Below are 18,221 nucleotides of genomic sequence, written 5' to 3' on the forward strand. Positions count from 1 at the left end.
TTCCAGGTATATTTTTGTGTACAATCTCAAGCAGAAATCAGAGGCTTTTCCTAGGTTCAAGGAATTCTGTGCTTGGTTGGGAAATGTGCATGGTAAGAAGATAAAGATTCTTTTCACTGACCGGGGGGGAGAATTCACTTCTCAGCAGTTTGAAGCTTTTCTGGCTGAGAAAGGAATTCAACACGATTTGTCTAGTCCTCGCTCGCCATGGCAGAATGGACTTGCGGAACGAGCAAATCAAACATTGCTTCAAGGGTTAAAAACCTTGCTACATGATGCAAATCTTCCAGAGAGTTATTGGGCCGAAGCTCTCTCATGTTTCACTTACAGTTATAATCGCAGGTTATCTTCAGCGATTGGTTGTACCCCCTATGAGAAGATGTTTGGCAAGAAGCCATACATCAAACACATGAAAATTTTTGGTTCGGACATGTGGGTTCACTCACCACAAAACTCCAAATTAGACAAGCGTGGATTGCATGGTATCTTTCTAGGTTATCAGAAAGGGTCTTACAGAATAATGATGACTGACTCTAAGGAAATTAAGCTCACAAGAAGTGTTGAGTACAATGCCAAGTGGGGGGAGAATGTGGGAATTTTCCAATGTTATCCTGATGACAGTGATGAGACTGAGGATAGTCAAAAGCAACCACAACAACCCACACCCACTGATGAAGGTTCTGATTCTGAGTCTGAAACTGAATCGAGTGATTCAGAGGATTTCAAGAGTGCGAAAGCCTCTATGCGACCCTCTGAAAGCTCTGATCAAGAATTGGAGGAACCATTGTTCACAATAGGTCACTTTTCTCCCAAGAAGGAAGAGGAAAGTGTTGAAGACTTAAGGCTAATTCGTAGGTCACAGAGAGCCACAAAAGGCAGACCTCCAAAGAGATTTGCTGATGAGTTTGCTAAGATAGCAGTAACAGCTGTTAAAAGCTCCAAGAAGGTTTTTGAACCTTCAAGTTTCCAAGAAATCCAGGATTTGGATTCAAAGGAAGCTGAGCCATGGTTAAATGCCATGAAGGCTGAGCTTGATTCCTTGGAAAGGAACAAAACATGGGACCTTGTTCCAGTAGTTCCAGGAATGAAATTGCTTGGAAGCAAATGGGTCTTCAAAGCGAAGACTGATCAAAATGGCAAGATAGTCAGACACAAAGCCAGATTGGTAGCCAGAGGTTTTGCACAGGTACCAGGTGAAGACTATCACGAGACCTACTCACCCACAGTGAGGTATGAGAGCATTAGGCTTATGCTCAAGCTAGCTGCAGAAGAAAATCTACACATTAGTCACCATGATGTGAATACAGCTTTTCTGTACGGATCTCTAAATGAATCACTTTATATGCTTCCACCTGATGGCGTACAGGTAAAACAGGGATTTGTTTGTGCTCTGAAAAAGTCCCTTTATGGTCTCAAACAAAGTGCACGGTGTTGGCACTCAAAACTCACTGAAGTATTGTTTTCTCTAGGTTTTAAGCAAGGGAAAGCTGATCCATGTGTATTTGTCAAAGAGGAGGGGCAAAAGAAACTGTATTGTTTGTTTTATGTTGATGATCTTTTATTCTTTTGGAAAGATGTCACAATGTACAATAATGCCCTAGCTCAACTGAAAGAGCACTTTGACATGAAAGATCTTGGTGAGGTAAACAACTACCTATCTCTGGAAATAGAGAGAGATCAAGATGGTAACATTCTAGTACACCAGTCAAGGAAAATTGCTGATGTGTTAAGCAAACTAAACCTGATGGATGCTAACCCTGTGGACACTCCGATGGTAACAGGTTATCAGGTAGATGACACTGAAGAAGCATTTTCTGACACTACACTGTACAGAAGTGTGCTGGGCAAGCTAAACTTCATTGCCAGATGTTCAAGACCAGACATTGCTGTTAGCTGTAATTTGCTAAGCAGACAAGTCAACAATCCTACTGTTAAGGATTGGAAAGCTCTGAAACGCATAGCGCGGTATTTGAAAGGCACTATGCATTACAGACTGAGATTTAACAATCAGAAGTCTGGTGGTCTTGAGATATTTGCAGATGCAAGTTTTGGAAGTGACACTGCAGACAGGAAAAGTACGTCTGGAGTTTGCTATAAGTACAATCAGGGTCTATTTGATTGGTCATGCAAGAAGCAAACAACAGTTAGCTTAAGTACTTGTGAAGCTGAACTGAATGCACTGTCTTATTCACTTAAAGATTGTGAATGGTTGTTACAATTGTGCAAAGACATGAAAATTCCTGTCAAATGTCCAATCCAGGTTTACCAGGACAACAAAGCATGTTTGGCTTTGCTGAATTCTGAAGGTTGTAAGCAAAGCACGAAGCACTTGCAATTGAAGGTGCAACATGCTAGGGAACGTATTCAGAAGGGACTCGTAACGGTGTCCTATATGCCAGGTAATGAAATTCCTGCTGATGTATTGTCCAAGATTGTATCAAGGGATCAACACTGTACCTATGTGCAGAAGTTGGGTTTGTACTGATATTGTACGAACACGCTGCCCAGAGATGTTCACAGAAAGGGGGAGGATGTTGGTTTCTGCTTTCTTCTCTGTGCAGCGAAGTGCTTGTCACGAGACAGGTTGTTTACATTCCACAGAGTCTGTACTGTTGGAGGTTTTCCCACGGGAACGGGAGACTCGATATGACGTACACTGTTTTCCTGTTTTTCACTGTTCTTTGCAGTTTCAGTTAGTGATTCTCTCCGTGCTTTAGAGGAGAGATGACGCTTTCTCTGCTCTGGCAGAGGGAAAATGTTTTTCTGTAACTTACCAGCTTTGAACTGTAAATAAAGTAGTATAGAGCATGTTGGCACATACTTCTCATCATTCCGCTGTGCACTGGACACTGCTTATCCCCAACAGACTCTTCCTACCCTACCTGGAGATGCTGGGGATTGAACCTGGGATTTTCTGCATTCAAGGAAGATGCTCTACCACCATGGGTAGGCAAACTAAAGCCCAGGGGGCTGGATCCGGCCCAGTTGCCTTCTAAATCCTGCCCACGGACAGTCCAAGGAATCAGCGTGTTTTTAGATGAATAGAATGTGTCCTTTTATTTAAATGAATCTCTGGGTTATTTGTGGGGCATAGGAATCCATTTTCTTCTTCTTCTTCTTCAAAATATAGTCCAGCTCCCCACAAGGTCTGAGGGACAGTGGACCAGCCCCCTGCTGAAAAAGTTTGCTGACCCCTGCCTACCACTCAGTTACATTCCTTCCCGAAATGTGCTCCTACATAGTTGCGCAATTCATTTGCCATGCTGCTGAATTATTCATTTATTCACTAGAAATTATTTATCTATTGCCTATTATGAAAACATCTCAAGGTAGTTTATAATAATAATAGTAAGTCAATTAAAAATATGATAGCAACAATAAGATAAACCCAACAGGGTTAGCAGGCAATGCAAAATTTATCTCAAAAGAGTTATGACAAATGGCTGGAGTGAGTAGCTAGCAAGGGCCTCGGGAATCAGGTGAATTTGAGTAAGCAACAAATACACTTCTTGATGATAGTTTGTCACAGCAAAGCAAACAGAGACCCCTGCATTGGTGGAGGAGGGTTTAAACTGTGTAATCCCTTTGCATGTGGCAGAAGTCCTGGATAGCTCCCTTAGTTAGAGCATGGTGCCGATAATGTCAAGATTGCAGGTTCGATCCCTGTATGGGACAGCTGCATATTCCTGCAGTGGATTAGATGACCCTCAGGGTCCTTTTCAACTCTACAATTCTATGATTCTAAGTCTCTGAAAGCACACTACTTCAAAGAAACGTGCTACAGCTTGCGTTACTGGATGTTCCAATTTGTCAAAGCCCCCCTGAGCATCCCATGTGAGCATGTAAGGGAGAAGGCTAGCCTAGGATAAATCAGTCTGTTTCTTGACCTTGCCACTTTCACATGTGTTTGCCCACAACAGAGTCAGTGTCGTCTACTGGTTACATGAAGACCTGGGAGACCAGGTTTCAAATCCTTGCTCAGCCATGAAGCTCACTGGATGACCTTGGACAACCAGTCTATGTTCAAACAACCTTGCATGGTTGTTGTGAGGATAAATGGTGAGGGGACAAGAACCAGGTCTTCCACCTTGAGCTCCTTGGAGGAAAGTGGGGTATAAATGTAACAATAGAGAAAAATAAATAAATAGATAAGTCAGTTTCTTCCCATTTCTGCATTTCATTGCAATTTTTAAAAATTCCACACAATAATTTGGATTTAAATATGTATTTTTAAAATTCTATCCTCCCCCCTCAAATATCCATTTTAATATGGTTTTTTTTTATTTCTGTATTGGAAAATAGTTAATGCTGATGCATAAGTCAGTTCTGATCTTCACATTAATCAGTTGCCAATCAGATCAGTTCCTTTCAGAATCCTCAGACCTCTCCACCAACAGCCTTGCTCTTTGCCAAAATCCTGTCCCCCCCTTCAGAAATGTAACTACTTCTCCTTTAACTGTCTTAACAGCTCCTATTATTTTTTTCTGTTTCTTTCTGAAGAGCAAAGCAGGTGGTGGGCTGGGGTGTGTGGAGAGAGACAAACAGAATCAATGTGGGGAGCTCATTTCTACTCTCCCCCTAGGTGGAAACGCTGAAGCTTACCTTCAGTGCTTCAGTGTGTAAGCAAAATTGGATTTCACAGGAAGATACACAGAAAGGTATACACAGCAAGCAAACAGTTGCTGGGGGCCAAGGAAGGAAGAAGAATATCCACCAATTCCCATTTGTCAGAGTAGAAGGAGATCTGGGTTTGTTTTATTGAGCAAATGAAATGCTAAATGACCTTAATGGCCATTCATTTGCACCTCTGGCCATTGTATGGTGGGCTGTTTTTAGAAATCTTCCTCTGCTGCTCCTGGAATCAATGATTAAAGCAGGATTGTTAATCAACCCATTAAATACTACTTAGAATGATAATTTTGGATAATGGGCAATTTTAAGGGCATTAATGACAATCTGCAGTCAGCCTGATAGAATGTGGAGGGGGAACAGAGCTCACAGACTGGAGTGATGTCATATAAGCTGCTGCCGGTTTTCCATTGGTCGGATGTGACTTTGTTTCAGATGATAAAGATGCACCTATCTGTTCTTGTTCCAAGGAGTTTGCCATCTACATTTTAAACAGAGGAGGCGATAGAGAATCACAAGTACAGTGGTACCTCGGGTTACATATGCTTCAGGTTACAGACTCTGCTAACCCAGAAATAGTACCTCGGGTTAAGAACTTTGCTTCAGGATGAGAACAGAAATCATGCTCTGGTGGTGCAGCAGCAGCAGGAGGCCCCATTAGCTAAAGTGGTGCTTCAGGTTAAGAACAGTTTCAGGTTAAGAACAGACCTCCAGAACGAATTAAGTACTTAACCCGAGGTACCACTGTAAAAAACAACAACTGGGTGGAGTTTTCAAAGGCCTGTGGACTATCCCTGTCTTGTCCAGTTCAGAATGCCAGATCCAGGATGCAACATGCCACATGTTCCCTGATACCAAGGGGAGAGAGACTCTGTGTTAAGAACATAGGAAAAGAGCTAGTGGATCAAGCCAATGGGCCATCCTCTTCTCACAACAGCCAGCTAGATGCCACTATGGGAATCCCAGCAGCAGAACCTGAGTGCAACAGCAACTCTCCCTGCTTGTGATTCTCAACGACTGGTATTCAGGGATATACTGCATGGGTAGGCAAACTAAGGCCCGGGGACCAGATCCGGCCCAATCAGCTTCTCAATCTGGCCTGCGGACGATCTGGGAATCAGTGTGTTTTTACATGAGTAGAATGTGTGCTTTTATTTAAAATGCATCTCTGGGTTATTTGTGGGGCATAGGAATTCCTTCATTATTTTTTTCCAGAATATAGTCTGCCCCCCTGCCAAGGTCTGAAGGACAGTGGACTGGCCCCCTGCTGAAAAGGTTTGCTGACCCCTGATATACTGCCTCCAACAGTAGAGATAAAACATAGCAATTTGGGCTAGCAAGCTTTGATAGCCTTGGGGCAACTGTGCCTATACCTCTTTTAAAGCCACCCATGTTAGTGGCCATCACTACTTCTTCTGGGAGTGAGTTCCATAGTTTAACGATGCACTATGTGAAGAAGCACTTTCTTTTATTGGAAATGGGGGACGGCTAGTTCCGCCTGCTTCGCTCCACCTTTCAGCCCCAGGAGCCTTCATAATGGAGCGGTTGCCTTCTGGCTGTTGAGTTATAAAAGATGGCGGGGGGCAGGAATCAGTTGCCAGATGTCATCAGCTTGGAGATTGCCTTTGGATGTGAAGTTACTAGCAATTGTCACTGGATATTCAAAATTCACACCTCCAAATTTCACAATGCAGTTTTCCAACCCCCCAAAAGGTCTGTATTACGAGGGAAGTATACCCCAGATTAACTGCATTAGAGAAGACAATGTACAACAATGCATTGTATCAGGGAAATTGTTTGCAAAAATGCATATATCGGGTAACATCACATACAAAACTAAAGTATGTTAGGCAATATGTACATAAAAATGCATACAAAATGCAGACTTTTTTTTTAAAAAAAGGTCAAACTGATGGTGGGAATGTGATGAACTGAACTTTAGATTGGAAGAAAACATCAAGAAACTGACATTCATCCATCTCTATGTACACACTCCAAATGGGTTTTATATTGGATTGGACTGTAACTTGTTAGATGTGAACCTTACAGCAACCCCACTTCCCTGCACCCACTACAGCTCCTCTGGTTATCAACGTTGGGCTCACTACTTTGCCTGGCCAGGTTTATATAATTTAACATTCCATGTTAGGGTTAGGCTTTTTGTTTTAATTCGTGATAGCATCATGTACTACTAACATGAGTTTGACCAAACTGTGGGAGGCAGTGGAAGACAGGAGTGCCTGGTGTGCTCTGGTCCATGGGGTCACAAAGAGTTGGACACAAACGACTAAACAATAACAAGCATCATGCACAGTAATATGTATTTTCTTAGGCACTGACCTGGCATTTTAAAAAGGAGAAAACTAATGATACTAACAAGTTTCCCCAAGTTCCTTGGCCAGTTGGAAAACTCAGACTGCCTGAGATGAGAGTTAAGGAAAAAAGTCATCTGTAGCGAGTAATAAACATTTGAGAATATTGCCTCTAATCATCCCTTTCCTTTGTTTTTTGTTAAGCTTGTTTGTTTTAATACTATTTCATGAGTTTGATGATGCTATAATTTTCTAACGACTTACTCAAGATAGTGATAGAACTAATATAATATTTAATTGAGAACATTAATCTAATCATGCACTTATTGGTGCCTTATGGTTGAAACCAAGTTCAGGCTTCTATTTCTTTTTGAAGGGTGCATTATTTTACACAATAAAGTTAAAACTTTCTATCCTCTTAGAACCCTTTTTTACATTCTATTCTTCCCTGAAGGTCTCCTTGAAGACATTGTGAGAGATGGACCATGACTTGAGCTAGGAGCTGAGAACCAGGATTCAGGACGAAAGGGTTAAGTGAGAACAAGGAAGCAGGAGCAAGGATACAGGACCACACATCAGAGGTCAAGAAGCCGATGCTAGTCCTACTCAGGATAGACCTATTGAAATCAATGGACATGCCAGGTTCATTCCTTTTAATGTGTCAACTCTGAGTATAACTTAGTTGAATAGAACCCCAAACCTCTTCTATCATCCAGAGGCAAGCCACAGTAACAATAGTACATGACATACTGTTATTTTTCAATTCTTTTTAGATTGGATCCTTTCTGCTTGTTAAAGAATCTGTAGCTATTAACCACAGTTCATTGGCTCACTGGTAGACTCATTCAGATGCTCCAAGTCTCCTCTTCCCCTAGAGTGGTATTCTGTTGCAGCTTTGCTTAGCTAAAAGATTTGTTAGTCTCAGCATGGAACTTTAAACTTCTAACATCTGCTATGGCATGGTGGTGGTCCAGTTGGCTTCCGTTTCACTTCCACATGTGTTTTGCCATTGTTGAAGGGTGCTAACACAAACCTTCCAGTCATTGCTGCAATCTTTGCAACTTTTTATGCATCGCTAAATCATTTCATATATTTTTTTCATTGCAAAGACAATTATAGCCCAACACAGATGCTGCTGAATCTCTGCTGGAACATAGGAAACTGCCTTGCACTGATTTAGCTCAATATTGTCTATACCAGTGGTTTTCAAGCAGTGTGCCGTGGCACCCTGGGGTACCTCGAATGATAGTCAGGGGTGCTACAGAAACACTGGCCTTTATCCCTCTTCCCTTTTCTCCCTCCTCTAATGTCCTCTCACATCTCTGCCTCCCCAAGGCTTGCACAGCTGTTTATTGCAGCAGCCCTGGCTATAAGCTTTGTAAGCGAATGGTGCCTTTAAGAGGCACCTCTATTGCGGGGCTGGGGCAGCTCAGAGACCAGGGGTGGCAGCAATAGCTGCCCAGAGGACTCCAAAGGAGATGGGAGACAAGAGGAGGCTGAGGGAACATTCCACAATGGAGGGTGTTAGAAAAAGTGTGAGGGGCTGCCAGCTCTGCAGGCAGGGGGTAAAATAAATGGGCTCCTGAGCCCCACAGGGGTGCTGCAGAAAGAATGTAGTTGGTTAAGGGAGCCATGGACTCAAAAAGGTTGAAAACCTCTGTTCTACACTGACTTAGGCAGCAGACATTCGTAGCCCTCCTTGGAGATGTCAAGAATTAAATTAGGGACCTCAAGATCCCTGCCATCTCCAGGTAGTCCTGAGAAAGAATCCTATAGGGAATCTTAAAGAGCTGCTGGCAGTCAGTGTAGACCAGTGTTTCTCAACTGTTCTGTGGAAGCCTGGATGGAACTATGAAGCAGTTCAAGGGGTTCTGTGAAGAAAAACATTGCAGTGGTGGGCAATGTGTGGTGCTCCTGGTCCTGCCTTCTCCCTCTTGCAGCAACATGCAGTGTTGAGAAGGCTGCCCACTCTGTCCCACTACTGGGTCAAATGTGGTGTTTGAGCATTTGCTATGAGAACCTCTTGTCCCCTCTTAGCTTCAGGAATTGGTCTCTCCTAGTTTAGGGCTGGATTTTCCAGGACATTACTGGGATTTCAAAGGTGGAATTGACATCCAGGGGGAATTTCTGAAAGGCAGCACTTCGTCCTGGATCTTAGGCAAGTCAATCGAAAAATCGTGGGGATTTTTTTTGGTGTTTTTGTAAAAATAAAGCTCAACAACAAAGCTCAACAGCTTTCAGGGTGTCCTGGTTTTTACTTTTTGAAATATGGGAATCCTATCCTAGTTTTATTTAGAGATGCTGGGGAATGAACATGCATGCCAAGTAGATGCTCTACGCTGAACGACCACCCTTCCTTTGCAAACTATCTATTCCAGAATGGAGCAATGTAGAAACTAAAGCCAATGTTACGTATCCTAGCAGGAAATGCTGCTGGTGTGATCTGTGGTGCACTTTAGGCTTAGGGGACTTCTGCCTTGAATTATGGATTGCTTGAAGTCTCATCATCATTATCATCATCATCCCTCTTTTCCTACATCTAAGGTTCACTGGCTTTGCCTCTCCACACACATGTGTCCATGTGCATTGCACTATTGGTCACCCCTTTGTATGTGTGGACGCAGCATTTTTTTAAAAGAAAGAGCGCCAATATGGGAGGGAGTGGCATTTTGATTCAGCCTTAATAAAAACAATTGAAGCATTGCAGCCAGTCTTCAAAATGGTCTTTTATGTGTAAGAACCCCAAAGGGATGGGGTGGGCAAAAAGTTGAAATTAATGACTAACTAGTGGAAGCCAGGTGCTGCTCGTGACACCTGTCCTTTGCTCTGCCTTTCCAATAAAAACAACCACCCACCTGACCTTTAGCATAACATTTGTTTTTGAGTTGCCCTTTAAAATACATTAATGGAGTCTTATTTCTTTTATTGAACCAGGCTTGTCTCTCCCCGTACGTTCTTCTTACAGGGTGAGCCAGACCATTGGTCCATCTAATTCAGTATTTTCTACACTGACTTGCAGTAGATCTGCAGGATTTCAGAAAGGGTCTCTTCCCAGCCTCACATGAAGATTCCAGGATTGAACCTGGGATGCTGCGTGCAAAGGAGATGCCCTGTCACTGAGCTAGGAAGTATAGGAATCTGCCAGTCAGTGTAGGCAATAGGCCGATGGACCAATGATTTGAGTTGGCGTAAGACAGCTTCCTGTGGTCCCTAGTTCCACGGTAGATTGCCTGCTTTGAGTGAAGAAAGTCACAGATCCCAGTGGGGGAGGGAGTGCATCTGCTATTTCATTTTACAGATGTAAGCAACTCATAATATGGGTTTTCTTCAAGCGATCTCTAAGAAAAGAAAAACTAAGCTGCTTCCAAGGCAGTTTAAGGTAGCCCTGCCCCTCAGTACTCACAGTTGACATCTACTCAGAGCTAACGTCCTTTCTAACTTGTGCTGCATTTTTGCTTGCATTTGATATTAGTTCCGACTCCCTATAAATCATTGCAATCTAGCTGCATCTTTTCCTATCTTATGCCCCCCTATAAACTTACTGTACCCTACAATTGCTTGCCAAGCTACATAAAAATTTCCCCCACCCACCCACACTTAAAGTATACAATTTTAAAATTAATCCTGGGCTTACACGATTTATATTGTTTTTTTCCTTAATCCTGCTCTAAAGTGATATTATATTATGCTGACTGCAAGGAACACAATACCTTATAAGTGCATTTTTTTGCTGGAGTCTGGCATAAGCTTTGGGTAATTGCTTGCTATTAAATTCTCTTCTCGCAGTTATTTGTTGGGGAGAGTTTGGCCTGAGGATTTTCCAATTGCTTCTTGCTTTATTTTGCATGCATTTATGTATGATATTTTCATAAGGAAAACAATGTTTCCCATTAATTCAGTCACTTGTGATCTGGATGCTGATGTGTAATTCCTTCCATGGCTCACTGGAAATGGCAGGATGAATGTCAGGCATCTTCAGTTGTGGGTGGCAGGAGTCTGGAAACCTATATGCTCTAGGGCTCACGGCTCTTAAGTTGCTGCCAATATGCTCAGCAACAGCTCAGGTGTAGAGAGCCCAGGTGGATGTCGTTCCCAGTGCACCTAACATCTATGCTTAGAATATGGAACCCCTGGGAAAGCTTTGTTTCCCATTGCTCTTAGTCCCAGAGGTTCTACCATACCAGTGTATCTAGTAGAGGTTAGTGCCCACTGGGACTGGTAGGTCAGCAGTCAGGGAGCCTGACAGTAGGTGGAAATACCAGTTCATGGAAACCACAGGAGTGGAGAGTGCTGAGATCATGTCTAAGGGCTTCCTATTGGGGCATCTGGTTGGCCACTGTGAGAACAGGATGCTGGACTGGATGGGCCTGATCCAGCAAGCTCTTTTCTTGTTACACAGTCTTTCTTTGCAACTGCATCCTTACTTGACCTGCACCTGACATCGCCTGGGCATTACAGGAAAAGCTGCTTGATCTCTGCAATGGAGTTCTTAATGAACCAAGACCTAAATACATTTCTCAAAGGTCCCAATTTACAGGGAAGTCACTCAGCTCAGTCTGTATGATACATTTTCTTCCAGGACTTGTATGGAAAGCTTATCTTTAACCAGCATGTGTTACGCTTACAGACATTGCCAGTGGGCTTCTGAAGGTCTTGTGAGTTACACAAAGGCTAGCAGGTGTTATTTAGGCTAAATTGACCTTGAAATTGATTTCTTTATTTTATGACTTTCTGAAGGGAGATTAGCACTATTTCTTTCTTCCCTTGCAGTGTGAAACAATTTACATGGTAATAGATGGTTGAGACAGTCAAATAAATTGCTGGAAAGTGGTATTATTCAGAGGTGGCAATATGGATCTTGCTTGCATTGATTTCTTAGCCTCAGGGATACACTGATTTTCTAACATCTGGAGGCAAAAAGCCCAAATTTAATTCTGCTTTAAAGACAGGTATATGAGCAGTATTGTCTTCTGTGGCCTGGGATTTACTTTGAAATGATTTTTTTTGGCCAAGCACCCATGTGTTCCTAACAGCAGGGGGAAAAGTATATCATGTTCTAGTATGTGGGGGTCTTCCCCAAGTCACCCCACTTCCCCATGGATACGTTACTATTGTATGCTGCTCTTCCACATGTAATGCATATACTGCCTCCAAAATTTCCACACTGCCAGCAGCAGATTGTGTGTGTGAAGTATGCTAATAGGTTTGCAATTGGGCAAGTCTGGATTTCAGGAATGGGGAAGCTGTGGCCCTCCAGATGCTGTTCCACTCCAACTCCCATCAGCCCCAGCCACCATAACCAATGGACAGGGATGATGGGAGTTGTAGTCCAAAATATCTGGAGGGCACCAGGCTGGGGAAGGCTTGCCATTAGCCATGGTGGATTCCAACAGCATCTAGAGAGTAGCAGGTTGGAAAAGGCTGGGTGTGATGGAAGAGACTACGAAGCGTTACAATGTGAGGGGGAGATTTAAGGATCAATAAAACTCAGGAAAACACAGGAAACAAGCTGCAATACATCAATGGTTAAACATACAAAAGCCAACCACCATGGGCAGCTACTGTGGGGAATATGTTGTCCTTCCATTCACTTTTACTCCTGCTACAATGAACTTCTGAGAGGCAAAAAGAATACAACGTGTAAGTAGCTGCTGAGGTTATATTGAACAATTTAGCACCAAGGTTGCGTCACAATTTATTTAGCCTAGAAGTTGTACTTTGAAAGTGGGAGGGAAACTGGATGCTACCTATTTGTGGGCCTTCTGACAACACTACCTCACAGGGTTGTTGTGCAGATTAAATGAGAAAATATATATGCCACCCTGGGCTCATTGTAGAAATGCGACAAAGAAATAAGTTCACTCACTGGTAGTTCTGGTAACAGCACCAGTTGGGTTCTCCCATGTTGGAGAGCACCATTTCTAAAGTGATTTTTACCCACACATTGGCTCTCATTCTGATTTGGCTTCATAATTGTACCACACAGCCAATGACATTTGACGACTGAAGACACCTGAAGCCAAAGCATAGTGAAGGCAACAGTTCCTGTCCTCTCTCTGATTTGGCTCCTGAGCAAAAACGAAACCTAGCTGTACTGTGGTTGCTGCTGCTACCAGGATCCCCAGTAAATCCACAGCCTGCATCCTTCAAAATTTCCATAATCCAGCCCTGCTGCTGCAGCTGCCAAAGAAAAGTTGGATTGGGAAGAATTCAGCTCAATCTTGTTTAAAATCATATTTACCTTTTGCCACAGAGTGGTAGCCTTGAGATTTGATTTCTCCCACCCATTTTTGATTCTGTCCTTCCTCCAACAGACTCAAGGAAGCACACATAGCCTTCATTTCCCTCCTACAACAACCCTGTGAGGTAGTTTGGGATGAGTGGGAGACTCACCCACTGTACTGTGCAGCGAATGGGAATTTTCCTCTGAACCATCTAGACACTTCTAGCTATTATGTATGTGTCAAATTCTGCTCTCATATGTGAGTTTCTCATGCCTCCTTCTCTCTGTCTTAATTCCAGGGCTATAAATCTGATGCTATGGAGCTAGGCTGCAGTGCCAGGAATCTTCCTCAAGGTCCAGTAAGTCGAAACATTTTGCTGAATGGATTAGATTCTGTAACTGCATTTTGCATTCTTTTTGGTGTGTGGCTCTTTTTGATCATCCATCAAATGCAATCTTTTTCTTCTTCTTTTTATAAAAACCCTGAGATGGATCGTGCGCCTCTTGGAAATAAGTGCATCAGAGTTTGCTAAATGTTCTCAAAGGTTCAGATGTATGACTTTAGCAGACTTGTGATTTGCTTGTCAGATGGAGGGAAATCGTTCAGAATAGCTGCAACTTGAGTTCATTAGGGAACCTGGTAAATCCATCTTGCACTGAAGGGCTTTTGAGTCCTCATTGTATTGATGATCACAAGATGGAGTGCACCTGACTTTTGTGAATAAGGGAAAGCAATGTGAGTGGGGGAGGCTTTTGCAATGTTTTCAGTTAGATGATAGCTGGAATGTGTATCTCATGCCATGGCATCCAAATCATGCACCACTTCATGTCCCCAGGATGGGGAAGCCATGTACAATATAGATCTCCAGTCATCCCCACTAATAGCCTCTAGGAGGGAGTAAGGGCGTGCTCAGAACTCCCAGATATTCTAGCATCATTCTGAGAAAATGTCTTTTGGGAAATTTTGGCTTAGCTCTAGAGGGAAGCTCAGAAACATCATTTCCTGTTCTTGAGCACTGCATAACAGAGGGAACAGAGAGAATGGAACCCCAAAAGGATGGATTGACTGGACCAGCCCCTGGCTGCAGGCAGGGTTCATCTATATTGTTCTTGGATCTGATGGAGAATTTATGCATGAGCCACTATGGACGTAGCCAGGATTTATGTGTGTGTGTGTGGGAGGGGGGGGGAAGAACCTCAGTTAGTTAAGTATTTTTTATTGATTTCCTTGATTGGGGTGGGGCAGCTGCCCCCTGCCCCACTTGACTACGCCCATGTGTGTGCCACTTAAAGTACTGAAGTGATGTGTACATTCATCTTACCCTTCTCCTCAACACTGTGCGTGAGAAATAGCCAAGGACTGGGTCTCATTGGGTGGGCAACAATAACCACTGACCAATGATTGCTGATGTTAAAGGTACAGCTTTGATTCCTTCCATTCTGTACCAGCCACAATAGTGTTTTGATTCTGTTGTCGTCAGTGTTTTCAGACCAGCAACCCACTTTAACCCAAGTATGACTTTGGGGTCCCCTTCCTTCCTTCCTTCCTTCCTTCCTTCCTTCCTTCCTTCCTTCCTTCCTTCCTTCCTTCCTTCCTTCCTTCTTTTACTATATATTTGTACGGTGGTAGTACTGCTGTTGCAACCTATCTTGAACCAAGTCACAGCCTGGTAGTGAATGTTCTACCACCAGTTGAAGGCCAGTGCTTTAACTCAGAGAGGCAGTTTGCATAACTTCTAAAATCATGGAAGGATTTTATGAGTTTGATGAAATCCCCATGTAGAGTTGCTTTTTAAATATATATCAAAATGGAGATTGACTCAGAGCAGACATAGGCAAATGGCCCTCCAAATGTTTTGAGACTACAATTCCCATCATCCCTGACCAATGGTCCTGTTAGCTAGGGATGGTGGGAGTTGTAATCCCAAAACATCTGGAGGGCCGAGTTTGCCTATGCCCGAGAGTTCACCATAACATCATTTATTGTGGACAGAAGATGCTCTTTACCTCCATTAATTACGACTAGACATGTAGTTATAGTAATAAAGATTATATTTATGAAAATATAACTTAGTGGATCTGCAAATAAAACCAAACATCAGTTAACCTGTTGGTTTAAATTCTCTATCCTGCCTGGACCAAATCAGAAAAACACACACCACAGGAATCCCCAGCAGTGTGAAGTAAATGCAAAGTAGGATTACTAAAGCCATTTGGGACAACCCCAAGAAAATTCATATTCAGTCCCCAAACAGGTGACTAGCCAAGCCCCCACTGCAAAGGGAAGAAGGAAGGTGCAGGGGAGTAGGAAGGGGGGTGCGGGGAGAGGGGCCCGCCCCAGGTGTCATCCCTGAGGCGGTGACAAAATGTCACACCACGGGGGGGCACTTTCCGTGGGGCCTGGCCTGCAGTGCACCCAAGCCACGTATCTCTCCTGGGAGTGAAGCGGTGGCTTGGGGCCCCGTGCTGCCCGAAAAAGCAGCGTGAGGCTTGCGTCCGCCAGGCAGACTCTGTGGGCTCTCCCCGCCCCTGCCACTCGGTGCCAGAGCAACTAGCTCCGCCCCTGAGAAGGTTTCATGAAGAGAGAGAAGAGTTTTAGGTGGCACTGGCTTATAAATCATGATCCTTCCCCCTTTGTAATCATCCACCACATGGCATCCCTACCTTCTCCCCTGCAAAAAAACAACATTAGAGTCTTCTTTCCCAGGGTGTGGCAAACTCGTCCTCACCCAAGGGCAGAGGCAGCATTGTGTGTTGACTGTTGGGGTGGTGTTTAGAGGCTGATGACTCGGGCACCTTACTTGGGGTGCTTTGTTTGGGTGGGCTATGTCCTCAGCTGTCCACTGGCGTAGTGGGACAGGCGGTGAGGAATTTGTATCTGTCATGAGAAGACTGAATCACAACACAGCAGGGACGTGTCTTGCAAAATGATATAATGCCGATGAGGAGGGCGCTTTGGTGGACCGTGGCCTTTTCAAACCCCAGGGATGGAGTAATGGTTTGTTCTGCATGCTGGAACTGCGTGATCTATGGATGCTCTCCAGTTATACAGCCTTAATGAAGGCAGGATTTGCCGGGGAGGATATCACCGCGCCGTATGTTGCTCTCATGGAAAAGATGCTACTTACCCAAATAAGTTACAAGCTAGCCTCTGCTGTCCTGGCAAATCTAATTGTGAGACCGTGTGGAGCAACTGATAGCTGCACAAATTGTATTGCTCCTCCTGAGATTTTGTGTACTGCATAATAAGTGTGCCTCGATAGCTGGTATTCAGCACAAATTCCTCTGAATGCACATCAGCAACGCCAACATCTGGGTGCAATTCTGCTGACGCTGTTCTTGCAGAGGCAGTGGATGAAAATAAGCAGGTTTTAAAACACACACACACACACACACACACAGAGAGAGAGAGAACAGAAAACGGTGGTTTCAGAGAGAAAATAATGTGCTCTGATATTCAGTAGTTTATGCACGTTATCCTACGTCACTAGGTTATAAAGAGGAAACATTAAACCTATCTTTTGCTCATTTGACCTTGCCCACTTGCAGTAGAACAGATCTGATTTGGTGCAGTCCGTTGGCTGTGGGGAGACATTCCCTCCACCCACACCCCTGTCACAGGCAGTCTGCCTCTGAATGCTGTTTGCTGGGAACGCAAGTTTATCTGCATGATCGCCTTACCCCACATATATGCCCACTTGACCACTTAGATCCATGCACATAGGCACTTAGATGCCATGTGATACTCATTCTGCATTGGTAAGGAAACAGTCTTTTAATTTGGTGGCTGTTGTGCTTTGGAACTCCCTGCCTACTGAAACCAGGCAGGCCCTTTTACTAGTCTTTTCAGCACCTGCACAAAAACATTTTTGTTTACACAAGCCTATCCAGACATGTAGACTGTTGGCATGTGTTTTAATCAGGTTTTTAGCTTATTGTTTTAATTATTGTTGAAGGTTTTAATTAGTTGGTTTTAACTGTTCCCACCCCCCCCCCAATCATTTCACTGGTTTTCTTCTTTTTAACTGCTTTGAGAGGTTTTTGCTAGCAAGCGGTATATGTATAAGTTTTATTAAATAAATAAAGAAAGAAATAATTTCTAAGTTTGGGATTTGCATCTCATCATTGAGATAGGAAATATGCAACAGGAAAATTTCAGGCTGCTAGCCAACAAGAGAAGAGAGGGTTGATTGCTGGGCCATTTTAGAACAGGTGGATTTGCAGGAAGCATCCAAGTAAGGTGGAAAATAATGCAATTCCCTCTCATCCAGTCCTACTCCATTCTTCATTTGACTTCAGATGAAACTGGCATCTTTGTCATTGCTGGGATTGTGCCTTAGACATGATTCTGTAGCTTCCTGAAGAGTGATGTTGGTAAACATCCAGTCACTGGAAGAAAAGCAAAAAGGGAGTTGATTTAGAACAGCTTTGCGATTATCATTTTGAGAAGTGAAAGGGATTAGATTAGACAAATGCACGGAGGATGCATGCATGCCAGTGGCACTGGATCGATTATATGGGTTCAGGAACCACACACCCACAACACCTCTGTCCTGCCAGGATTCAAACTCAAGTGTGTGGACCCTCATCCAGCCAAACACTGAGTCCAGACATTAATCCAGGGCTTGCATGGCCTCTTCTGATCCAAATGTTGCAGAGAACTAGAACTGCATATCATCTCCACACTGATGACACCTCTTCTGTTGATCACCAAAGTGCTCTGTTGAGACCAGAGAGAGTTTCAGAAGTTCATTGCCTTAGAAGGGAATCAACCCCTGTGGTGCCTGTCGGGCTACAACCCATTTTTCATCCATTCCCATTTTTCATTTGGCAGACAGTCTTCAATTTTTATTTCACACCACGCTGGAGGTGAATTACAACTGATCATGAATTCATAGAGCTACCAAGCGAGTCAGTTGGCTTGTGAAACAGGCATTAATGAGCGGTTACAATTTACATAACACACACACACATCCAATCTAATACAGGAGCTTGCTGCTGGAAGTTTTCTGTATTGTGAGTGGCACTTACTTGTGCTCTGATCAAAGAGAAATTGG

General features: G+C 43.5%; 1 protein-coding gene across 17 annotated transcripts in view; it reads left to right on the forward strand.

Moving 5' to 3' along the window:
- Positions 1-18,221, forward strand: part of RBFOX1 (RNA binding fox-1 homolog 1) — a 1,444,762-nt gene that overhangs the window by 141,105 nt on the left and 1,285,436 nt on the right. For all 17 annotated transcript variants that reach the window (XM_081887400.1, XM_081887403.1, XM_081887398.1 and 14 more), the window contains exon 2: positions 13,464-13,523. In XM_081887400.1, the coding sequence (XP_081743526.1) occupies positions 13,464-13,523 (60 nt within the window). The remainder of the gene's footprint in view (positions 1-13,463; positions 13,524-18,221) is intronic.

Source organism: Podarcis melisellensis (genome assembly GCF_964234715.1).
Source record: "Podarcis melisellensis genome assembly, chromosome: 14".
In the NCBI taxonomy this organism is placed as follows: domain Eukaryota; kingdom Metazoa; phylum Chordata; class Lepidosauria; order Squamata; family Lacertidae; genus Podarcis; species Podarcis melisellensis.